Source organism: Narcine bancroftii, chromosome 14, assembly GCF_036971445.1.
Source record: "Narcine bancroftii isolate sNarBan1 chromosome 14, sNarBan1.hap1, whole genome shotgun sequence".
Lineage (NCBI taxonomy): Eukaryota > Metazoa > Chordata > Chondrichthyes > Torpediniformes > Narcinidae > Narcine > Narcine bancroftii.
In genome coordinates, this window is record NC_091482.1 from 36972359 (window position 1) to 36998480 (window position 26122).

Genomic DNA, 26122 nt, shown 5'->3' on the forward strand with positions numbered 1-26122 from the left:
CGGGCGTAGAAGCAAACACAGGGATGTGAGTGTAAACACCGTGGCCAAGAGGGCGACAAACGCCCTCCTTCCACGCACCGGTCGCCCTGTGTCGGACGCCCCTTGCCCGTCCCCGGCGCAGGGAGACACTTTGGCCCAAGGAGGGGTAGCGGCGAGGGTGGCTGGTGCCATCGTCCGGGGATGGCCAGCATCCAGTCGGCCACGAGCACCAGCATCCGCCCTTTTAAGTCGAGCGAGGAGTACGTGGTGGCGATGAAGGAGGACCTGGCCGAGTGGTTGAACCAGCTGTACGGACTGGACACGGGGCTGGAGCAGCTGATGCGCGACCTGGAGACAGGGGGCCTTCTCTGCTTCCACGCCAACCACATCAGCCGGCTGGCCCATCACTCCTCCCACCTCAAGGTTCCCATCGCGCTGCCGCAGGCCGGCGTCAGCTACGCGGCGGCCGCTCAGCCCGGTACCTTCCAAGCCCGCGTCAACGTCTCCAACTTCATCCAGTGGTGCCGGAAGGAGCTGCAGATCCAAGGTACTGGCCCGCTCACCCGCTGCTCTTCCCGCGGGACCTCGGCGGCACATGACTCCCTCCCTCTCCCCCTCTCTGCTGCCCCCCCCCCCCCGCTCGCTCGCTCGCCCGCCCGCCCGCTGCCCCAGGTGGACTTATCTCATGGACCTCTGTGCTGAATGAGACAAGCCGATGTCCATGCACGCACTGATGCCTAGCAGAGGCACGACGTCCTCTCGGACCACGAAGAAGGTTAGCACGTGGAGCTGTCCTTGTTCGAAACACTCCAGCTGTGCCGTTGGTCTGGATTCTGCTGCCTCCATTAGCCACCAGGCTCATAGATTTGCTGCATGGTTCGACTTGTTTCTTCTTTCTCAGCAGGTTAAATGCCCTCAGTGAAATGACATTGCATTTGGCCCCAGTGTCGACTTTCATCTAGGCCATCTTGCCATTGACTTGAAGGGCCCATAACCTCTGATCTGGGTTTCTGCTGGGTTGCCTGCCGTCCTCATGGTGAGCCTGTTGACGTAGTACTCATCGTGGAGGAGGTCACTCTCTCCCTCTGCTCTGGTTCCAAATGGTCTGGACTATGCAGCATCTGCTGAAGTGGTTCCATTTGCCATAGTTCCTGCACTGCTGGCCGAACGCCAGGCACATCTCCCTTCTAGGCATGTGGTCTCCTCTGCAGTTGCCATATCCCGTCCTGGGTTTGGGGTGGCCCGGCTGGCTCTTCCTTCTGGCCTCCAGCCACTGTCTTCTTCCTGGACTCTGGAGGGACTCCCTTTTGCTTCTCTTTCTCTGAATGTAAGAGGCACTTCAAGTAATTTCTGCCGATGGTGAATCTGTCTCCTTACAGCGGGCAAAAGTAAATTTCGTGTCATATTGCACTGTCTTTATTACATGACAATAAAGGAATCTTGAAATGCACCACTCAGCCCCAATTCCCGGCCTTCTCCCCATAACCCTCGATGTCCTGGTTAATCAAGAACCTGTCAATCTTTCCCGAAATTGTATAAAAGATTTTGTAAAAGGTTGGAAGGAATTATTTCTCCATTGGGGCCCAAATAGCTCATTCCAGGTGGGATGACATCATGGGCAATGGAATGCGCTGAAGAATGTGCCCCTGATGTGTCTGTCCATAGATCAACAGGACAGATCAACATGGTGCTTAAGGCCATGCAGGATGTTTTCATTTGAGGCAGAGGCATAGAATGTAAGAGCAGGGAGTTTAGCCGAGAACTATGTGGAATATAAATTGTGGTGTGAGTGGAAGGACTTAGGGAGGTGGGGTCAAGGGAGGGCAGAAAACTGTTGGCAATGTGGGGAGAATAAAAACTGGGATTAGTTCAATGTGTACTTGATCGTCAATAAAACTTCCCTGAAAGAAAGGGGAATGGATTTAAAGTAAGTGGGTGGAGGGTTTGAGGGAAGATGAAGAGAACCCTCTTCCCTGGGCCAATGGTTTGCAAACTTTTTCTTTCCACTCACATCCTACTTTAAGTCCTTTGCCACAGGGGCTCTGTGATTAGTTGCTTACTCTTCCATATTGTAGTAAGAACTTTATTAATAACCTGAAGAATACAACAAAACAGACAGCATCAGAGGGAAGTAAAGTTAATAAATCAATCAACAAATCTACATTGGAACGGCTGGATCTATATCTTTTGAATTTAGAAATATTGGAAAATCAGCAGACAGACACTGGTATACCAGGAACTCCTGCTGAAGATCATGAAAGAGCCAAGTAGTGATAGTTGCTTTAAGGTGGCTTCTTGACAGATGCACTAATATGCAGGGAACAGATGGATATTGATCAGATGCAGGAACATGAGACTTCTTTTAATTTGGCATCCTGTTTGGCGCAGACATTGTGGGCCGAAGGCTCTGTTCCTGCTCTAAAGCAGCAGGTACTCTAAAGCTTTCCTTGTACACAGCACACATAGTGAACTTCTGAGCGACTTCTACACTGGGCGAGGACAGCCTCTCAAATGAGATTGATTTATGAGCAGAAAAGCTGCCCCAGCTCCCTGTGCACTTGATCAACAGGGAAACACACCCAAAAATGTTCAGGAAGCAAATCTTTGTTGTCCAGTGTAATCATCCCATTACTAACCTTCCAAATACTATCATAGAAACTACACTTAAGGCCTTTCTTATCTGCCTTTAGGATGAATGTCCATCCTTCAAGGTTGTAGATGCCACTGAATAATTCTGGTTCTTTGTGCTGGTGCTTGCCAGCCTGAAACTCGGTTGCTGAATGGTTTGTTTCCATTGCAGATGTGCTCATGTTTGAGACTGAGGACTTGGTCCTTAGGAAGAATGAGAAGAACGTGGTGCTGTGTCTGCTGGAGGTGGCCAGGAGAGCTTCCAAGTTGGGCATGTTGGCTCCAGTGCTCATTCAGATGGAGGAAGAGATTGAGGAGGAGATTCGCGAGGAGATGGACTTGCCAGCAGCTACTGTCTCTCCCAAACCCAAGTCACAGAAGCAGCTGTGTGACTTCAAGAACCTGGATGAGATGGTGAGTTATCTATGACTGCATGCTCAATCCTTGTTCCATCTCAGGCTGAGTTGATCCTTCGAAGGAGCCATCTGAGGAGTGCTGCCTTCTCTGTTCTTCCATCAACTCCTGAATTGGCGTGACAGGTAGAGCTGCCTTGTCACAGATCCAGTGAGCCTGGGTTCAGGTCGGGCGCTCTCTGTGTGGAGCCCTGTGAGATTCTCTGTGAGATTCCCTCCCCCCCTACCCCCACCACCCTGGGTGCTCTGGTTTCCTTCTGCATCCCAAAGATGAGCAGGTTAATTGGCAGCTGTAGGTTTCCCCTAATGCACAGGTGAGTGGCAGAATCTGGTGGGACTGTGAGAGGATCACAGGATACAAGAGCAGAAGTAGGCTAATTGGCTCATCAGGTCTGCTCTGCAATTTAATTGTGAGCTGATCCTTATCACTCAGCCCCACTCCTTGTCCTTCTCTCCATAACCCTTGATGCCCTAATCACATACCTGTCAATTTCTGTCTTAAATACACCCAACAACCTCACTTCCACAGCTGCCTGTGGCAACAAGTTCTACAGACTACCAAAGATATTTCAGCACATTATTTGTTTTGAATGGATGACCTTTTATATGCCAAAATTTATGTCCTCTTGTCCTAGATTTCCCTACAATGGGGGGGGTAAAAAAAACATCATCTCGTCGACTCTCTCCAGGCCTTTCAGCATTCAAAATGCCTCTGAGGTCCCCTCCATCCTTCTGTACTCCAGAAAGATTAGTCTAAGAGGCGACAAATGTTCCTCACATGCTATCCCTTTCATTCTTTGCATCATTCTAGTAAATCTTCTTTGAACCCACTCCAATGCTAGCAGCTCCTTTCTCAAACAAGGTGCCCAAAACTGCACTGGTACTCGAAGTGAGTTTTTTTAAAAGATCCTTAAGGTGCGCCAGGGATCAGTGTGATTCTGCTTGATGCTCTGCTGCCTACGTGGACAGACTGTTCCTATCTACCTGCACAAGGTCTCTATCCCTCTTTTCCTGTGGCCAATTTAACGCTTCTTCATCTTTGCTGTCATATCTGCTTCCTCCCCTTCCCCAGCAACACTTTCCGGGGCATCTATCACTCTCGGAATAAAACACTGGCTTCATAAATCTTCTTTAAACTCACCCCTCTCACCTTAAAGCAGTGGTTTTCAAACTTCCCCCACCCCAACTCCCATTCTGCATGAAGCAATCCCTATTGCCATCGATGACCTGCGATTAGTCAGGGTTTGCTTCAGGTGGGATGTGGGTGGAAAGAAAAAATTTGAAAACCACTGTTTTAATCGTAGCTCATGGACTCGTTATGTGCACGGTTTCAGAACTCCAAAGGAAATGGGGCAATGACAATTTTTCTCAAGCAAAATATTTCCGCTACATTTGGGTCCAGAGCAGTGATTCTCAACCTTCCCTTCCCATTAATCACAGAGCACCTGTGGCATAGGGATTACTTTAGGATGAATGTGACTTTAGGGGGGGCAGTTTGAAAACCACTGCCTTAAAGCCATTTCCACCCTCTCACTGTCCACCCTATATATCAAGTAGGATCAAGTTGGCTTTAATGGTGCAAGGGCAATGTATGGCCACCATGACCACTACGAATGTTCAACTTTTCCTTTGTTTCTTCAAGTGGGATAGATCAGCTGGTTGGGTGGTGCGTGAACAATAACTGTTTTCTCACAGGATGAGAGAAGAATGGGTCTCATTGGGTGCTTCATGTTCTGAAGAGCCTATTTCCCTGCTTTGGGACTGCAAGTGCCATCTGACACCAACTCTCTTCCTCTACCCTCTGAGGATGAGGAAAGATCTGATGGCTGCACTCTGATCAATGGTCATTGATGGTGGGTTTCACTGTCCTTCAACATTAGGGGTAGGTTGCTCGACTCCCTGTTGTTGGAGGTGGTGATCGCTTGGTATTTTAGCCCATCAGACGGCACTAGAGGTCAGTAGTGAATGCCCAGGCACCCAAAGCTGTATCAGAGGTGGCGGTTAGTGCAACGCTATTACAGTGCTAGCGACCTGGGTTCATGTCCGCCGCTGTCTGTAAGGAAATCGTATGTTCTCCTCGTGTCTAGGCCATTCACCTCCAGGTTCCTCCCATGCTCCAAAGACGGATGGGGTTTGTGGGTTACGTGGAGGTAATTGGACATCGCGGGCCCATGGGCCGGAACGGTCTGTTACGGTGCTGTATATTTAAAAAATTCACATCACAACTGATCTGTGTGGATTGTGAAGTGTTTCAGGATGTGCAAGTTCATTTTGCTTTCAACCCAAAGGTTCGCCATCTTGTGAGTCGCTGCACTTGTCCCAATCAATTCCCCATGGTCAAAGTCTCTGAAGGGAAGTATCAGGTGGGAGACTCCAGCACCTTGATATTTGTACGGGTGAGTGCCCATAGATATTGGTCTTGGTCTCTTGCTGTTTCAAGTGGTTCTCCAGATCCTGCTCCTCTCACCCTCACCTCTTTGCACAGGCTTCTCTTCTCTCTATCCCTAGTCCTGATGAGAGGCTCTGGCCTGAAATGTCAATCATTCTCTTCAAGACCATTAGAGCAGAAATAGGCTATTCAGCCCATCGAATTTGCCCCAGCATTCAATCACTCTCCCACCCAGCCCCACTGCCCGTTGTACTCCCCAATAACTTTTGATGTCCTGGCTAATCAAGCGCCTAATGATCTTTGCCTGATGCAGTTCGACCTGCTAAGTTCCTCCAGCAGTGTGATTACTTTGTGCTTCCATCAATGCTTCAGTCCATGAGTTGCAGACCTTCTCTTAAGTGTGCATCTTCCACAATTTAATGTAAATCCATCTTTCACAAGTCATTAACGCTGTCCATTCTGTCCCAGTTTTACTTGGAATTGAATTTTCCTCTGCTCCAATGAAAGCCACTGAAGCTTAATGTCTCTCCTTGAATTGAAAATGGCCCAACACTGGCAACATCTCCTAAGTCTCCACTCTTGCGCGATTCCATTCTCCTCACAGTGCGGTGAGCAGAACTGTACCAAATGTACACCAATTCACTATCTGTAGTCTATCCATGCCTTTTAACTTCTCTGCCATTTTGTGCTACAGTTCCGCTGGGTCCCATATGCTTCTTTTCCACCTTATCTACCAATCAGGGATCGTGCCAAAATTCAGCGCTGACCATCTTCACGACAATCTTAAAAAATGGCATTCAAGTCCTTGCATTCTTTGATGTCCCTGATTATGACTGAAGACCTGAATAAATTTAGGCAGAACATGTTTCAGAAAGTCTAATTCTGTAAACTTTTCAACTTTTAATGAAGGTAAAAATACATTGAACAAAACAGAAAATATAACCAGTCTTAATTAAGAGCAACTGAAAGGGAAATTGCTGCGAAAGATAGAATTCCACATAATATTGGAACCTTGTGCTCCTAGTTCCATAGTGGCCATTTCGTGGCGTGTTTTGAAACGGTGGCAAAATGGATGATTCACCTCCCTGAGACTGTGACTACATAATGAGCTAGAAAGGGTTTAGTTGCAAAGGCAGGAAAAATCTTGCATTAATTCAGTGCAAATCATTTACATGGGAATCTCCGCAAGGATAAGTGCAGGAAATTAAGGGAATTTATAATATTGCTCCTGCTCAAAGTTCAAATTTATTGTCATCACATATATGACATCACATACAACCCTGAGGTTCTTTTTTTCTGTGGGCCAGTCAGAATTTCTGTTTTTTGGTAGTGCAAATAACTGTAAAAAATATGTATACAAAGAATAACTGGTAAACGAACTGTACAATACAGAAAAAAAATTCAATAATAAATAAAGTGCCAAGTCAGAATCATTAAATGAGTCTCTGAGTTTGTCGTTGAGAAATCTGACAGTGGAGGGGTAGCAGCTGTTCCTGAACCAGGTGGTGTGAGTCTTATGGCACCGATACCTCTTTCCTGATGGCAATAGCGAGAATGAAGCGCATCTGGGTGGAGTGGATCCTTGATGAGTGGGACTGCTCTCTGACAGCAGCGTCCCATGCTCGATGGTGGGGAGGGTTTTGCCTGTAATGTCCTGGGCTGTGCCCACTACTTTTGGCAGGGCTTTATGCCCAGGGTTATCAGTGTTCCCATATCAGACTGTGATGCAGCTGGTCAGCACACTTTCCACCACACATCTGTAGAAGCTTGCCAAGAAATAAATATTGTCTTGTAGCGCCCATGATACGGTGGTGCTACGAAAAGAAAGGAACACATCTGCACCGAGCTGAGTGAACCAGTAACTGACTCTTTGTTCGAACAGACCACACTACAAAAGCAACACTGCGCAACCCTCACCCGCCGCGCTGGCTCATGGGAGTGACATCAGCGCACAGTCTCAGGAGCGCCGCTCACTCCCCGCAGTCCACTCTTTAACCCTGGCATTTCACCTCAGTGAGGCGGTCTCTGTGCCGTTGTGTGGAGGTTGTGTGCTGTGACGATTTGGCCCCTTGTATATAGGGCCAGACCAGACCAGACCGGACCGTTACACCACCCCCTCCACCCCCCCCAGAATCTCAAGCAGTTCTCATAGACTTTGTTTTTAGGGCCCTTAGGAGGGAAGCCACGTTGCTGCAAATGAGGAGCAATGAAAGGTTCCGTGCTGTCTAAGTGGGCCCGTTTCAAATAGTCACTAGTCAACATGTCCTGTCTACCCCCAATGTCCAAACCACCCCATTCCTTTTAAGCACTTTAAAAGGTCCATTGTAAGGGCATTGCAAAGGGGTTCCTGGCTGGCCCCTCCTGAGAAAAACAAAATCAGTATTTTTCAAATCTTCTGGGGCGTGGCATGGTGGTGTGGCATGTCTGTGTGGTGGTAGGGAGTGGGTGTGGGTTGGCTGTGTGTGGTGGTAGGGAGTGGGCATGGCATGTCATGTGTGGTGGTAGGGAGTGGATGTGGGTTGGCTGTGTGTGGTGGTAGGGAGTGGGCATGGCATGTCATGTGTGGTGGTAGGGAGTGGATGTGGGTTGGCTGTGTGTGGTGGTAGGGAGTGGGTGTGGGTTGGCTGTGCTGTCCTTTAAACGCTGCTGGACGTCCATGGCATTGGGTTGAAGTTCAGTTAAGCTGAAATGGAGGTCACCTGGAATGGCGAGCAGTGTCCTGTAGACTATCTCAGCCGACGAGGTGGGGAGGCCTTCTTTGGGTGCTGCACGGCATCCGTGCAGCACCCATGGGAGTTCGTCCATCCAGTTCGGGGCCCTGGAGTCGAGCTTTCAGAGATGCTTTCAGGTGGTGGTGAAAGCGCTCCACAAGTCCGTTCATTTGGGGGTTGTGTAACTGGTAACCACAGAATTTTGATAGTGTTGGCCACAGGGAGGAGGTGAACTGAATTTCTTGGTCGGAGGAGATGATGAAATGAGCGACCCACTGCAACATGAATGCTCGCACGCAAGTCTATGTGCCGCAGGATGGCCTCTGGTCAGCGTGTGAAATGGTTGACCGTGGTGAACGAGTCCCTCATCCCTTGGCTGATTGGCAGTGGTCCTATGATGTCCACATGTATATGGTGGAATCTGTTTTCCATAGGTGGGAAGGGTTAACAATGCCTTGTGTCGCTGGGTTTTGGCACGTTGACATTGTACGCAGGTCTTCGCCCAGAGGGAGACTTCGTGGCGTAGTCCGTGCCATACAAAGTGATCTGAGATGAGGTGGACCATTGATCTGATGGAGGAGTGAGAAAATCCATGCACTTGGTTTAAACACCTAGCGTCTCCAAACAGCGGGAAGGATGGACCTCGGGCGGCCAGTGGATATGTCGCAAAGGTGTAGTGGTCCTCCTGGTTCAGGGGCGAACTCCTGTACCTGCAGTCCTGTGATGGCCATACAGTAGGCCTGCGTCCTTGGCCTGGTTCCTGGCTAGTTGGGTCATGTTGATACTACCTGTAACCTCTGAGATTGTTGGGCATGAGAGTGTGTCTGCTATGTCCCTGCAATGTGTCCGATGTCTGTAGTAAATTCCGAGATATAGGACTCCCTGTTTTTTCTCTTGTACCTGATGAAGAGCCCAGGCCCAAATCTTTGGTCACCCTTTACTTCCCATGCGTGACCCTTCTTCCACCTGGCCCCATTATTTTTCTTGCCTCTCTCACTCCCTTTATCTGGCCCCTGCCAACCCACTGCCTCAGTCTGTCATTCTTCACCTCTCCCTGGTTCACCAATGCAAGGTGGGCCCCCCCCATCCTACCCCTCCTACACTAGCTTCTCTCCTCGACATCCTCAGTCTCCCGAGATAGGCTCTTGGCCTGCAGCATTGACCATTTTTTACACATGGATGCTATCTGTAAGGAGTTTGTACATTCTTCCCACTTCTGTGTGGGTTTTTCCCAGGGCCTCCAGTTTCCTCCCATTGTTTGAAATAAACCAGGGGATGTAGGTTAATTGGGTGGCATGGGTTTGTGGAGCCGAAATTGCCTGTAACCTCCCCCATCTTCTGCTGCCTTCTGACAATTTTCTCACTGTTCCAGTTCTGAAGAAAATTAAATAAGCTTAAACATTAACTGACTTTCACTCTGCCCGGTTGCTGCCTGATCTGCCAAGTGTCTGATTGAATAAGGCAAATCTTAGGACACGGTCAAGGATCATTTATGTTGTGACAGTTGCCACCATGATCTCTCTCTCTGTCCCGCCAGATTGGGTGAGAGATATTGCGTTTCTATAGTAATGGTTCCATGTTGTGATCCTGAAATTCTGTGTTTGATTCCATATATAATTTGTGCTCTATTTTGGTCACTGCATTACAGGAAAGATGTTGCCAAGCTGGAGAGGGGGTAAAGAAGATTTATGGGGATGTTGCTAGGCAGAGGTTGAGCAGACTAGGGTTTTATATCTTGGATTGCAGGAGGATGAGTGGTGATCTCACAGAGGTGTACAAAATCATGTGAGGAACCAACTGGGTGAATGCAGAGTGTTTTGCTCAGAGTAGGGGAATCGGTATCCAGGGGGCATGGGTTTAAGGTGAGAATGAGGAGGTTTAACAGGAACCTGAAGGGGAATATTTTTACATTGGTGGGTGTAGGGAACTGGTTAAGGCAGGTACTATTGCAACGTTTAAGAAAAAATTGGACAAATACATGGATAGGATGCCCTCATCGAGGGATCAGTCATTGAGAGGGTCAAGAATTTCAAATTCCTGGGTGTCAACATCTCCGAGGATCTGTCCTGGAGCCTTCATGTTGATGCAATCATGAAGGCCCACCAGTGGCTATACTTTGTGAGGTGTTTGAGGAGATTCAGTACGTCACCGAAGACTCTTGTAAATTTCTACAGGTGTACCATGGAGAGCATTCTGGTTGGTTGCATCACTGCCTGGTATGGAGGCGCCAAATCTCAGGACAAGAATAAACTCCAGATGGTTGTTAACTCGGCCTGCGATATCACAGGCACCAGAGGTGGTGTCTTAAAAAAGCAGCCTCTATCCTCAAAGACCCCCACCACCCAGGCCAAACCCTCCTCACTCTGCTACCATCGGGAAAAAGGTTCAGGAGCCTAAAGATGAGCACTCAGTGGCACAGGGACAGTTTCTTCCCTACTGCCATCAAATTCCTGAATGATTAATGAACCAGATACAGCCTGACTTTTCATGCACTTTTATATATATATATATATATATATATATATATAGTGATGTAAGATGGTTATAATATGACTTTGCAAAACATCGAATTTCAGGACTTGTTCATGACAACAAATTCTGATTCTGCTGAGATATGGGCCAAACACAGGCAGGTGGAACCAGTGTGTGGGGGGTGGGGGGGGAATATTTTGGTCAGTGTTGGGTCGAAGGACCTGTTTCCATGCTGTGACTCCATAAAATCCAACACAAATTGATTTTGTGCACTGAGAACAGTTTGTTGTAGATGCAAAGCTATGAATGTACAAATTGTGAGCATTAATGATCCTAATGTTCTGCCATTTCCCATAGATTTTGCGGAATCACGTAATGGTGCGAGTTGGAGGAGGATGGGACACCCTACAGCATTACCTCGACAAGCATGACCCATGCCGCTGTACATCGCTCAGTAAGTGCCTGCAAACTGGGAGTGGGTTGACCCGTGGATGGAAAGTGATAAATGAACAACTGATTCAAAATTCTGTTCTACTGATCACTGACACTTTGTCTACCTGACTGTTCATAAAAAATTCTCCTTAGGTGCAGTCCTGGAACTTCTAAAGCTGTGGGGAACACCATTACCAATGGACTGGTGCAGGTGAAGAAGGTGGGCAATTGGGGATGGTTAATTAATGCTGGTTTGACCGGCAGCTCCCAGAGAATGGACCCATCTGATTGAAAGAACTAGAATATCTCCTCTGTATTGACCCATTGGAGATCTGTAAATGCTTTGTGTAAGCATTGCTGTGCGAATGATTCCGACGCAAAGTCCACAGACTGTACAACAGACTTTAATTAGCTTAAATGTACACTCCAGTCTTAGTATCTTGCTGGCTTCACATGTCTGACTGTCCCCGAAGGGGCCGGCTCGAGTCTTTATACCGGTGATTGACAGCGGCAGGTGGGGCCAGCCTCCTAGGATGCCTACCTTTAGGTACAGTGGTTGCCCTCTGCAGTTGACCAGTGTAGTGGTTGTATCACCACATTCACCCCCCTTTTAAAATGTTCTGGGGAGGCGGTGTTCTCGGTACCGAATAGTATCTACAAGTTCAGGCGGTCAAGGACTGTTGCAGGACAAGATCTTGGTCCATGGTTGGCAGGGTCAGGGCCATCTGAGGGTGGGCTGGGTCCAAGGTGGCCAGGGTGGCCGGCGGTGCGGGCAGGGTGGTGTCTGACAAAGTGGGAATGTAAGTGTGGGGCGGGTCTGTGCAAGTGGGGCCCTCTGGAAAGGTCGAGAGAGGGTGTTGGCTCCCAGGGAATCCTGGATGGATGGGCCAATGGTGACTGCAGTGAGAGGGCTGGGCCCCTGCTGGTGCCAGGACCATAGTCATAAAGGTGTCATCACATCCATTGGGGTACCTGACATAGGCGTAATTTGGGTTTGCATGGAGGAGGTGCATCTGCTCAACTAGTCGGATTTGTGGGTCCTCATGTTTACGAAGGAGTACTCGTTCCGGAGACATCAGCCATGCTGGCAGGGAGATGGCAGTCGCCGATTTCCTAGGACAGGACATCTCCCCAGCAGTCACCCCAGCTTTGATCTTGCATGGGCGTGCTAATTCTTGCAGGGCCTCCACCCATCTCACCCGGCTGCTGTACCCAGATGCTGAGCAGGTACCGGGCATAGAGTATGTTCGTCGGGGGCTGGTACATGCCTTCCACGATGACCATCGCCGGTTCAAAATCCGTGCAGTGTCAGATCACCAGGAAAGTGTGTGGGCCCAGCGTGGTGCAAACAATCACGAGTCTCTTCTGGTTAGTGTTGATGACCTTAGCCTGTGCATGGATGATCGCCTCGATTGGATGTTTCTGGATCTCGAAGTATGCTGGAGCGTCCGGATGTTGAGGGTTGATATCCAGCCTCTCGATGGTGAAGAACCTCTCCATGGTCCTTTTAATTTTAAGCTAATTAAATTGTGAGCCCTATTGTGTGAATGATTCCACAGGCTGTACAACAGGCTTTAATTAGCTTAAATGTACACACCAGTCTCAGTATCTTACTGGCTCCACATGTCTGATTGTACCCGAAGAGGCCAGCTTGAGTCTTTAGATGGGCCGGTGATTGACAGCCAGCAGGTGGGGCCAGCCTCCCAGGTTGCCGACCTGCAGGTACATGGTTGCCCCCTACAGTCGGCTGGTGGGTGTGCAACCAGTGTAGTGGTTGCATCACCACACCTTTGTTGGTTGTTCTTTTACCATTCTTCCGCTCTCCTTCTGCCTTGTTCACCTGAATATTTTCAATATTGGGTCAGTAGAAGATGATCATCGTGTTGAATAGCCCATGGAAATTAAGGTCAAGTTAATGAGTTTATTCTCATGCACACAAGAACAATGTACATGTGCATTGTGGCATGGTTAGCGCGGCGGCTAGTGCCACGCTTTTAGACCGCCATCGACCCGGATTCAAATCTGATGCTGTCTGTAAGGAGTTTTCACATTCTCCCTGTGTCTGTGGGTTTCCTCTGGGCCGGCACCCTCTCACCCTTCAAAACATCCAAGGATTGCAGTTCAATTAGGTGGCATGGGCTCATGGGCTGGAAGAGCCTGTTACTGTGCTGTTTGTGCAAATTTAATTTAAATTTAAATATGCACCAAAATTCTTAGTTGCTGCTGCCAAACTGGTACTATGTCTAAAAGAAACAATGACAGTCCTACATATGAATTATACCCCAGTGCGAAAAGAGGCAATCAATATAAATCTTTCCAGTTACAGTTAGTGTAAGGAAAAGAAAAGTTCAGTAAATGAAAGGCTTTCTAGTGGTAAAGGGGAAATTCAAGAGCTTGATGGTGGTTGGGGGGAAAAAAAACTGTTCTTGAACCTAGAGGTGCTGGATCTGAGGTTCCTGTATGTCTGCCCGAAGGGAGCAGTGAGGAGAGGTGGTGGCTAGAGCGATGTTGCTCCTTTATGATGCTGGCTGTCTTCTTATGAGGTACTGCCTCAAGATGTCTTCAATGCTGGGAAGATGGAGCCTGCAATAGACCTGGCTATGTTTCCCACTTCCTGCAGACGTCTGCCTTCCTGGGCACTCAATTGACCAAACCAGGCTATGATGTCACCAGTCAGTATACTTTCCAGGGAACACCTGGAAAAATTTGATGAGAGCATTTATTGACATGCCAAATCTCCTCAGATCTGTTTTTAGAAAGTAGAGGTGTTGGTGTCTTCTTCACAGTTGTCTCAATTAGCTGACTCCAGATGTATTATACAAGATTTTTTAAAATAGTCCTTAAAATCTGCCTGTTCGGTAAACCTGATGTTCTGAGCATACTGGAATAAAGACATTTTATGAAATCATAATTTGCAGATTCATCCCGTTCAGGGACTGCCAATTCCGCCTCTCCATATCACTGCCTCATAATACCAATGCTCTACCATGCAGTCCTGGTTGAGTTGCAATAAAGCCCTGCTCTTGCTGCTAATTCCATCCCTAAACCCTCTGGTTTGCTTGTATCTCTGCATTCTAAGAAATTCCAAGCTTTTGAGCTCAAGCCTTCCTGCTCAGAAGGACTGCACCTGTTACGTCGCTGCTCTCTGTCTCATCACAATTTTTTGTATTGAGACAGTAAGGTAACAGGCCCTTCCAGCCCACAAGCCTATGCCAACCAAATATATGTATGTGACTAATTAATCTACAAACCTTGTCTGATTTTGGAGAGTGGGTGGAGACCAGAGCACCTGGAGGAAACCCATGAAGGTATGGGGAGAACGTACAACCTCTGGATACAAACCTGGATCGCTGGGGCTGTGCTGAGCACTACTGATCTCTAATAATTGATCACTAATCCCTTGAATTTTCAACAGCTCACAAGCAAGCGTCGAGATTCAGCAGCCCACAGAGATCCGCCATGCCCATGCATGAGATCAAGGCTCGCTTGCCTTCAAGGACAGAGCAGCCGAATAAGCCGCAGGCTGCGCTCATTCTGTCAAGGTCCCAAAGCCCCATGCCTCCGATGGAGTGGAGAATAACCGTGCCCAATGCTCCTTCCCTGAGGAGTCACAATGCTGCTCTCCGACCCCCATCGCCAGATGTCCCCACCTTCTCTGGAATTAACTCAGCCAAGAGGAATCTCTGGGACAAGTCAGAGCTACGGCAGATCTTTCAAACCAGGTAGAGAACCAGACAATGTTTAAAAACAGGACGTGGGTGTGCTACTGAGTAAGCCACAGGCATTAAAGAATTGAGAGCAAAGGTGGGTGAACAGAATTAGATTTGTAGTTGCTGTTATCTCCTTGGATTGAGTTTCAGGAACTCCTCTGGTTCATACATTATATAGGTTCATTACATAACAATGGCATGTTGCGTTGAAGTTAAAACACACAATGCTGGAGAAACTCAGCAGGTCAAACAGTGTCCTTTATATTAGCAACGATAAAGATACAGAATCAACGTTTTGGGCTTGCCATTTGTTGTACTGTGCAGAACAAGGAGCAAAACTACAATAAATTACAATTTTGTAAATAACTATTGCAATAAAGAGAAATGAGGGCTCATGTTCATTGTGCATTCAGAAATCTGATGGCAGAGGGGAAGAGGATGCATTTGTAACAGTGGGTATGTGTCAGGCTCCTGTACTCCCTTCCTGATGGTAGCAGTGTGAAGAGGGCATGGTCTGGGTGGTGGAGGTCCTTGAGGATAGAGGCTGCTTTCTTGTGACACTGCCTCTTAGTGGAGTGAAGACTGCTGCCCATTATGGTGCTGGCTGAGTTTACAACCTTCGGCAGCCCGTTGCTGTCCTGTGCATTGGCACCCCCATACCAGACAGTGATGTAACCAGTCAGAATGCTCTGCATGGTACATCTGTAGAAATTTGCAAGAGCCTTTGGTGATGCACCAACCTTCTCAAACTGCTAATAAACTTCACAGCCACTGGTGAACCTTCTTCAAGATGGTGTCGACATGATGGCTCCAGGACAGATCAGAGATGGTGACACCCAGGAATTTGAAGTTTATTATCCTTTACACCACTGACCCTTCGATGAGGACTGGTTTGTGCTCTCCTGGCATCCCTTCCTGAAGTTCACAATCATTTCCTTAGTTTTACTGGTGTTGAGTGCAAGGTTGTTGCTGTGATACCTGTTATGAGCCCAGAGGACCCCAAACCCCAGCAGCAATAGATATTCACCACGACAAATGGTTACTTAAACAAAAGTTGTTTTTAATTATCTTTAAACATGAAAACAGAATCAAACTTTAACTTATCTCTAGTAACCAGAACATGGGAACAGAGGGACCTTGGGGTCCAAATTCATACATCTCAAGGTCACCGCACAGGTTGATAGGACAGTTAAGGTTTATGGGATGCTGGGGAAGGAGTTCAAGAGTCGAGAGGTCATGTTGCAACTCTATGAATCTCTGGTGAGAAGTATGTGGAAGTTATGGAGAGGGTGCAGGAAAGATTTACCATCGATCCCATTCCTCATGACTTTCTGAATGAGTCTCTCATTGGGTACCTCATCAAATCCCTTACTAAAATCCATGTCGACCACATCTGATCAATTTATTTTGTACCTCATCAAAAATAATAATTGCACAACCTTCCCTTCACAAAGCCATGCTGACCATCCCTGAATAGATTGTACTTCTCCAAATGCTCATAGATCCTTACCTTAAGAATCCTCTTGAATACTGATGTAAGACTCTCCAGTATATAATTCCCAGGATTCTCCCTATTACCTTTTATTAAACAAGGGGACTACATTTGCCATTGTCCAGTCCTCCAGCACCTCCCCTGTGGTCAAAGAGGACTCAAAGATCATTGCCATTGCCCCACCCATCTCTTCCCTCCCCACAGCAACTTGTGGTATATCGCATCTGGCTCCAGGGACTTATCAATTTTAATTTTTTGAAGGACGCCCAACACTACTACTTCCTTAATCTCAACACTGTCCAGCACACAAGCCTGTTTATTCCAATCTCAACCTGATCCAGGTCCTTTTCTCTTGTGAATACTGAAATAAAGTATTCACTTAAGACCTCCTCTGCCTCCAGGCACACGTTGCCTCCTTTATCCTGGATAACAAGGGAAATTAGAGACAGCATTAGGCCCAAAGAGAGAGCATATCAATTGGCCAAAAAAAGTACCAAATTCGAAGACTGGGAACAGTTCAAGATGCAGCAAAGGAGGACAAAGGGATTACTCAAGAGGGTAAAAATAAATTACGAAAGTAATCGTGCGGCAAACATAAAAACCAACTGCAAAAGCTTTTATAGATATGTCAAGAGGAAAAGATTGGTGAAATCCAGAGTAGGTCCCTTGCAGTCAGAATCAGGGGAATATATAATGGGGAATAAGGAAATGGCAGACCAATTAAATTCTTACTTTAGTTCTGTTTTTACAAGAGAGGATACAAATAACCTCCCAAGGATGTTGGGACACATAGAGACTAATGCAAGGGAGGAGCTGAAAGAAATCAGTATCTCTAAGGACATGATCTTGGGGAAATTGAAGGGATTGAAGGCCAATAATTCCCAAGGGCCTGATAATCTACATCCTAGGGTACTTAAAGAAGTGGACATTCAGATAGCAGATGCTTTAAAAATTATTTCCCAGAACTTGATAGACTCAGGATCAGTACCCATGGATTGGTAGTTTAATCTAGTAGTAGTGTTGGTAGCTAATGTAACCCCACTATTTAAAAAGGGGGGTAGAGAAAAAGCAGGGAATTATAGGCCGGTGAGCCTTACATCAGTAGTGGGCAAAATGATGGAATCCATTATTAAGGATGTAATAGCGGAGCATATGACTAGCAGAGAAGGGATCGGACAGAGTCAACATGGATTTACAAAAGGTAAATGCTTGACAAATCTATTGGAATTCTTTGAGATGGTGACAGGTAAAATAGATGGGGGAGAGACAGTGGATGTGGTATACCTGGATTTCCAAAAGGCCTTTGATAAGGTCCCATATAAACGACTGGCATGCAAAATCGAGGCTCATGGGATTGGGGGCAAGGTATTGATGTGGATTGAGAACTGGCTGGCAGATAGAAGACAAAGAGTTGGGATAAATGGCTCATTTTCTGAGTGGCAGGCGGTGACCAGTGGAGTGCCACAGGGATATGTACTGGGACCCCAGCTGTTCACAATTTACATTAATGATCTAGATGAGGGGATTGGATGTAATATCTCCAAATTTGCAGACGACACTAAGCTAGGAGGGGCTCTGTGCCAGTATGATTTGGATAAATTGGGGGACTGGGCAAATGCACTACAATGTTGATAAATGTGAGGTTATCCACTTTGGTAATACAAACTGGAGGGCAGATTACTATTTGAATGGCAATAGATTGGGAGATGGGGAAGTGCAGAGAGACCTAGGGGTTCTTGTGCACCAGTCACTGAAGGTGTGCAACCAAGTATTTGTCGATGACAGATCATTCACACTCTTTTTTCCTGACAGACTGAAGCCATCAGCAGTGGAACCAACCTTATACCCTTATACAGTCATTAGGGAGAAAATGCAGAAAGTTTTAGTTACCCTGGGAATCATTGAGTTGATTTGTGGCTCCAACTATTCTATTAATAAACCATCTGGTCTGCAGTGGAGGAAACCTATCAGAAGATCAGGGAGGTGATAAACTACCCACTGACACCCTGCCCCAGGGCAGTGATAAACCACCCACTGTCACCCTACCTCAGGGCGGTGACAAACTATCGACTGTCACCCTGTCCTAGGGCAGTGATAAACCACCCACCGTCACCCTGCCCCAGGGCTGTGATAAACCACCCACTGTCACCCTGTCCCAGGGCAGTAATAAATTATCAACTGTCACCCTGTCCAAGGGCAGTGATAAACTACCCACTGTCACCGTTTGATACAGCACCAACTCTCAATCTGTCTAGACATTTCCACGCAACAGGGGATCCTCCCAAGAGACATGTGAGCACATTTGGGTACCTCAATCCCATACAGATCATAGCCTGCGGTCTGCATCTGGGCAGTGGGTGTTCATTGTACTGGCACATTTCTTTTCTGGGCACAAAGACCCCTGTACCACTTCATTCCTGTTGGGAGACATGTAGCAGCAGAAAGGGTTAATATCCATGCCCTGCTGTGAGTCTACTTGTTCCCTCCTCTCCTCCCATCTATCATCTCATGCACTTAAAAGTATCAGTCTGTGTTGTGTTCAGATTCTGAGGCCACATTACTTGTTAAACAAGGTGTGGAGGAAGGCTATACATGGCAGTGAATAGGGATGGTATTAGCCCCAGTGGAACACCCACTATGGAGCTCACCCTACTGGCCTGTGCCTGGCATCAGATGGACCAGAGGAACTAAAGTGGGTGTAACTGCACCTCTGGCTTGAGCCTAGGGTCAGATGGGCCAGGATCAACCGTGGGTTAAACTGCCATTTTAACTCCTACCCTTAAAGTTCTGGTCCTTTTAATTGGCTGGCTGAGGAGTGGACTGACAGCAGTGGAGATGAGACATCCATTGCTTTGATGAGCCCACCTGTCTCCATCTGGGGAGTGGGGTTGGAAAAGGCAGGTGTGCCCCCTCAGCATTGGACTGGGAAATGAGATCAGGGGTTAATGTGACACTGGTAAAGGGAAAGCAGAGAAGCCCCAAGGGAACCAATGCCCCACTCTAATCTTGGGGAGTAATGAGATTTTATTGTCATACAACTTACAGATGCACCAAATTCCTACTTGGTGCAGCCAAACAAGGGAAATATGATACACCAACAACAATAAGTGTCCTTTAAAGTTCTACAATACACAGACTGAAAACCAGAGAAACAGTTAAAAGGATAAATATTCACAGTTGCCGTTAGTACAAGAACAAAGCAAGTGAGGTTTCAATGTAACAGTGAGATCTTTCAGTCGTCCCGAGGTAGTTGTGTTAGGGTGAAAGTAGCACTGGAAGATTCAAGAGACAAAAGAGGCCATTTAGCCCATTGTATCAATGCCAGCTCCCACCATTCCTCAGCTCTCTGCAGCTCCGTAACATTGTATCTCATCCGCTCCCCCTTATTATTTTTGCCTTTACCCCTACAAGTGGTAAAATATAGCAGTTAATTAAGCTACTGATGTATCAATCTTAATTAAAGATGGTTAAAATTGATACACAGAAGCCAGTGAGAGAAGTTGAGTGGTGTGGACCAATCATGCGAGGCACCAACTGATCCTGGCAAGGTGGTCGAAAAGACCCATCAAGTTGTAATAGGACCCATGCTCTATATGCCTGCAGCACATAAGTGCTGAAGAAACTCAGCAGGTCTCGCAGTATCAAAAGAAAGCAAGTGATGTTTTGGACCTAGAGAAGGGCTCAGGCCCAAAATGTCAACAACATGTTTTGGACCTGGAGAAGGGCTCAGCCCAAAATGTCAACAACCTACGGCTTCCCATGGATATTACTGAGTTCCTCTGGCACTGAACCGCAGCATCTATAAACCTCTTGTGACCTAAATGCCTGCATACCTGCCTTCAGGATGTGGCGCTGTCCAGGATGCTGGCCCTAATTGGACATGATGGTAAACAGTAAAATCGATCCTTCTCTCCAGCTTCTGAACCACCGCTTGTACTAATTGATCGTTTTCACTGTTGTGCTATAATTAATACACCTGAGATTGTCTGATCTCGGAAGCTAAGCAGGCTCAGGCCTGGTCAATACTTGGAGGGGAAATCACCTCGATACATCAGCTGCTATAGGTTTCTGGGAGGGGCGCTGGACAAAGTTGTGACTGTCTGCCTTACAGCGGACAAATATTAAAGAATTTCATGTATGTTACATTATAAATGTCATATTACGTGACCATAATGGAACCTTTGCAGCGGCTACTATGGTAGAGCTACTAAAGTAATACAAACACACGCCAGACTGGTTTATTTAGAGTTTACAAGCTTATTTTATATACCACGTTCTGGGCTCCACAGGACAAGGTGGGACGTCATTACGAGTTTGCTTCCAGTCCACGAGACCGGCAGGTTTAAATTAAGCCCTGTTAGTCTCCTGCACCTTCCGGCAGGAGACTCAGCAGGTCAACATGCTGTTCCTCGGTACTCAGTATCTCGCGTGTGGTCCATTAGGTGAGTACAGTGCTGGCGACAGTTCATGATACTGCACTGTGTGCCCGCTCGGCCCGCTACCCGGCCGCTACACCTTCACTTTTAATTGTGCTCATGCTCTTCTACTTTTCATAGCCATGTGCATGTTATAGCTGACTTGCTAGACTGCTCGAGGAAGAACCATTCTCATTATTTTGGGTATAATGGCTAGTAAAGAACTTAAAATTCATGTTTAATTATCATCTGACAGAACATATACAACCAGATGAAACAGTGTTTCTGTGGACCATGGTGAACACACACAATACACAACATGTAATAATCACAGAGATACATAAAAAAGTAATATAAAAATAAATAAATGATTATTCTGGAATCATTTCACATGATTCACTTCCTATTAACGTATGTTTCTAATTTTTCTCTAGGCAGAGAGATGGGCTGTCTATGCCAGTTAGCGTCGACAGCTGTAAAGCCAATTCCAGCATCACTGCTGCACGAACAGGGAGAGAGAAGATCAGAACTTTACCAATAGCTTCCAAGCCCAATTTTGGAGCTCAGGAAAGCAGGAGGAGTGTCGTACCTGCAATGGAGAGCAAGAAAGAGCCAGGACCACCTGGCTTCCCTCAGCGGTCAGATGGCAAGATGAGCCGCACTTGGATCAACAACCAGTGTGCCGATTCCAAAACTGACCAAAGCATCTTAGACGTGAACAAGCAAAGCACAAGGGCTTTGTCACAGGCTCAAAAACCTGCTTTGGAAACGAGCTCCGTGATCTCCAAAGGCCTCTCACTTGCACCTGGCCAACAGTGCGGGCTGTCAGTGACCCCAGGTGCTGGGAGGAAAAGTGAAAGGGATCAAACAACTCTTCAGTTGCTTACCCCACGTACTGCCAGGCAAGAAGCCAAATCTACCAGGAAACCAACACCTGATGGGTCAAAGAAACCAAATCCACAAAGAAGTCCTATTCAATCGGTAACTCCAGACCTTTACAATTTAAACAACAAGGGTGTGAACAATGCCTGCTTATTCACACCAGTGTCCATTAACACGGCACAGGAATCTGAACTTAACAGAGGCTTTGAAGATGAAATTGTGTCTAATATAAAAGCTCTGGAGATGTGCTTGATTGAGGAGAGTGAGGCAAAAAAGTGTTCCTCAGCAGCAAGAGAGGCCAGTTTCCCAAAGCAGAAGGAAGCTCAAAGATTTGGTGCCACGTGCTCTTCGCAGTTTTCAATGTCCCCTTTCCAACTTGCAGCCAACCATGACCATCACACCAAATGGCCCCCAGGTGGTGACACTGAGGCTTCACTGCCCCCGGTCAAACCTGCTCAGAGTGGCGGAGGGTTCAGTAACCCAGTGGCCGAGCTTGTGAGTGGACCACCAAGCCTCAGTCACATGGGCACTCAGAAATGGGTGGCAAAGAGTTCCCGAGAGATGATGCCACCACGTCTGAGCTACACAGAAGAAAGTAGCAAGACATTCCCCACCACACCTGAAGACCAAAGAGATATTGAGATTGGTTCAATCTGTGACCAAAAGAGCCATACTCTGAAGGATGCTATGAGAAGAGATGTGGTAGTGTCTCAAAATAAAATGACTGTTCTTGAGCTGAATTCTATATCCACCAATGAAGGGTCTGACACCAATTCATCCTTTGATTGGCCAGGACCACCCTGTACTCCTCACAGGACCAAGGTTCAACATGAGCGACAAAAAAGATCCTTAAGAAAGCCAGAGAGAGTTCCTTCTATCTACAAGCTGAAACTTCGGCCCAAAATACGTCCCAGGTGGGACAATAGACCAGAGAAGAAGCCGTCAAGAATTCCAACACCTCTATCCTACAGAGAGGAAGATAAAAAATTGAAAGGCACCTCAAAATCTGCAAGTACTCATTTACCTCTGAAAGCTAACAGCAAAGTTGTGAGATCTAAAGTTCAGGGCAAACAGAAATCATTTTTGTATTTGACACAGACAAAAGATCCTGGTTCAGAGGAGGACTCTTGGCCTTCTCAACTTGTGAATAGGGCACAAGATAGAAGTTCCAAGAAACAATCCATTACTGACGACGATGGGCAGGGGAATGAAGAGGAGTCATGGGTTTAAAACCTGCACTGTTAGTTCCATCTCAAGCAATTCTTCATTGATCATTTTGTGTGGGTTACTCTTTAGTAATAAGAGCAAAACATTTGCAGGTCAACTATATACTTAAATCGAATTATACCGAATGGATCAGAAGAATAGGCAGAAATCTCAAATGAAAGGAAGCCTTTTAATCATAGCAAGAGGGCATTGACTGACAGATCAATTTGTAACACCAATTAACATAGTTATTTGTAAACTCAGAAGTTTAGTGTCCAAAAAATGTTTGCAGATGCTGATTTAAAAAAAAAATGGTTGTTTACAAATGATTTCAATTTTAATTAAAATGAGTGTGATGACATCAGTGAGATTGGTGGTTGTGCATTTGGTCCTGACTCCACAGAATATTTCTCATTATTGTTGTCAGTTTGTTGAACATTGAATTTTAATTTATCAGCTGTTGGACCTGATTGTTTGTCAGTCTCCAGTCTTGCCCTAACTTGATTTAGTTCAGGACAAATGTCAGGTTGATATGTGTTAGAGTTTAGTGTTAGAGCAAGATGATTTCAGGCAGCACTTCTTCCAACATCAAAATGAGTGGGAATGGGAAACGTTCCACCCCAAAACCATCTCAGCATTGGCAGTATCTAATGAAAATCTGAGAGGACCAACTGTGAATGAATCAATCCAGGTTGGATAGGCTTATAGAGATTTATAATCATGAGGTTATTCTTTTTCCCATGATAGACACTTTTAGAAATAGAGGCCATAGGTTTAAGAGGAGAGGGGAGAGATTTAAGAAGACAACCATTTTACTCAATTTGCAGTTTATACCTGGAATGAGCTACCAGAGAAAGTTATAGTAATAACACACTGAAATACTGGAGCAACCAAGCTGGTCTCGTTGCGTCCATAGGATGTAAAGATATATTTTTGACATTTCGGGCCTGAGTCCTTCTTCAAGAAAGAAGCAAAGAACAGGAAGGTGTAAGAAGACTGAAGACTGGCTGGGGGAAGGGTTCAGACCAACAAAAGGTGTTAATTGGATATGACAGAAGGAGAGGTGAGAATTGATTTTTGGATCTGTGAAAGGAGACAGAGGGAAAAGGGAAGGAGGGAAGGAGAAGGGGATGGGGGTTTAACGGAAACTGGAGGTCCATCTGGTGCCCAGATGGAAGATGAGGTGTTGTTCCTCCAATTTGTGGGTGGTCTCAGTCTGGCAGTGCATATGGACAGTTATGTCAGCAAAGGAATGGGATGGGGAATTGAAATGGGTGGCCACTGGGAGATCTACACTATTGGAGCAGACAGAGCCAAGGTGCTCAACAAAGCCATCTCCCAGTCTGTGTCCAGTCTCCCCGATGTAGAGGAGACCATAATGGGAGAATGTTATAAAAGCAGGTACAATTATGACATTTGAACAGATAAAGAGATAGGAAGGGCTTAGGTGGATGGGAACCAAATGCCAGCTTGGTTACCTCTGGTAAGTTGGTCTGAAGGGCCAAGCTTTATGACACGAAGGAATGTCTGCACTATGATGAAGAAGGCCTGGGATCTGTTGACAACATTTGACTCTTTGCTACCCCCAGTAAACATTAACCTCTCCAATGCAAAGCAGCTTGGGCTGAGATTTCTGGCATCTCATTCCTTGGAGAAAATTTATGCTCACACAGAGCTTGGAAATTTGTTTCGAGCAGTCCTCTACTTTGACAAGAGGGGCTTTTCATTTGGTTACAGATTGAGAAATTAAGCTGCAAGTGTCTCAGAGATCTGAGTGTTTCATGTGATGTTTTATTTTGATGAATAGAAACAGAAAAAGCAAAAGTGCAGAAAACAAACCACTGGAGGAACTGAGCAGGTCAGGCTGCATCCCTGGATGGAAGTGGACAGAGGACAGTTCGAGTCGAAATCCTGCTTCAGGATGGAGAGAGGAGAGGGGAAGTGGGACCAATACATGGAGCGAGGAGGGGAGATGGATGACAGACAGATCGAGCTGACTGTGAAAGCAGGAGGGGTGGATTTGGGAGAAAAGAGGTAGGAGAGTGGCAGGTGGAAACAGAAAGAGGTCAGTTTTCCTTCATGGTTACTGTCTGACCTGCTCAGTTCCAGTATCTGCAGTCTCTTTTCCACAAAAGCTGCAGCGACTGGAAACCAGAAAATGCTGGGAATACTCAGCAGATAGGGCAGAGGGAGATAAAGGAGCAGAGACACTGCCTGACCAACAGAATGTTTCTGCATTTCTGTTTAATCGTCATTGGCCAGCACTGGGGAAGGGTGGATGCTGAGATGTCCCTCGCAGTCTTCACTCATTTCTCTTACCGCGTTGTTGTTAGCAGAAAGAAGCCATTGCAATTGATTGTGAACAGGTTACTCTGTGCATGAACATTCCACAAAATAAGCATTCATAACATTGCATTGTGTTGAGTGTGAAAGCAGTATAGTGATCCTACACTGGGCACTTTCAATACTGCGGCATTGAAAATTTAATAAGAAGTCATTATGTTGTCTTTAAGATTGCAGCATTTATTTTTTTGTAAAAAAAGAATGATTTTTTCAATAAAGATTTAAAAAAAAAAATGTAATCACTGGTTCCCTGTTTGAAACCTTGCTATTGTATTTGACCTGCATCCATCACAGTACGAAGATCCCCTGGTTCAGATGGCGGAGCAGTTGCCTCATAGCCTCCAGTGACCCAGATTCGATCCTGACCTCGGATGCTGTCTGTGTGGAGTTTGCCTGATCTCCCTGTGGCTGCGGTTGTGATGCTGTCTGTGTGGAGTTTGCCCAATCTCCCTGTGGCCGCGGCTGTTTTCTCCTCAGCAGCTCCTGTTTCTCCTCATGTTCCAAAAACATGGCAGCTGGTAGCTTGATTGACCGCAGTGAATTGCCCTCTGTTTGGAGGTGAGCAGATGATTCTGCAGGAGTTAGTCATGGAGTTCATAGTGTGGATATAGGCCCTTTGGCCCAACTTTCCCATGCTGACTAAAATGTCCTATCCACACTTGTTCCACCTGCCTGCATTTGGCCTATATCCCCCTGAACCCATCCCATCCCTATATTTTTACAATTTTTAATTACACAATGCAGTAATACCTGCCTTAATCACCTCCTCCAGCAGGCCATTCCATATACTCTTCACCCTCTGTGTAAAATTCTTAACCCTCAGGTTCTCATTAAATCTTCCCCATTCCTCACCTTAAACTTGTGTTCCCTTGTTCGCTATTTCCCTTTCTCCAGGCAAAAGACTCTCTATGTTCACCTGATCTATGCTTCCTGATCTTGACCACTTCTATGACATCACCCCTCATCTTCCTATGTTCCAAGGATTTTACGTAAACCATTAAAAGAACACAACTGCTCTTCAGTACAATAAAAAGTTGACATTTTACTGTT

At 46.5% G+C, this 26122-nt stretch overlaps 1 protein-coding gene across 2 annotated transcripts; it reads left to right on the forward strand.

Moving 5' to 3' along the window:
* Window positions 1–25243, forward strand: LOC138749307 (GAS2-like protein 2A). 2 transcript variants are annotated; one of them, XM_069910525.1, is made up of 6 exons: window positions 1–526; window positions 2780–3021; window positions 5309–5416; window positions 10950–11046; window positions 14440–14746; window positions 21076–25243. In XM_069910525.1, the coding sequence occupies exons 1-6, from the start codon at window positions 181–183 to the stop codon at window positions 22751–22753; spliced, it is 2778 nt and encodes a 925-aa protein (XP_069766626.1). In that variant the 5' UTR covers window positions 1–180; the 3' UTR covers window positions 22754–25243. The 2 variants fall into 2 exon arrangements, with proteins under 2 accessions (XP_069766626.1, XP_069766627.1); XM_069910526.1 differs by lacking the exon at window positions 5309–5416.
* The last annotated feature ends 879 nt before the right edge of the window (window positions 25244–26122 follow it).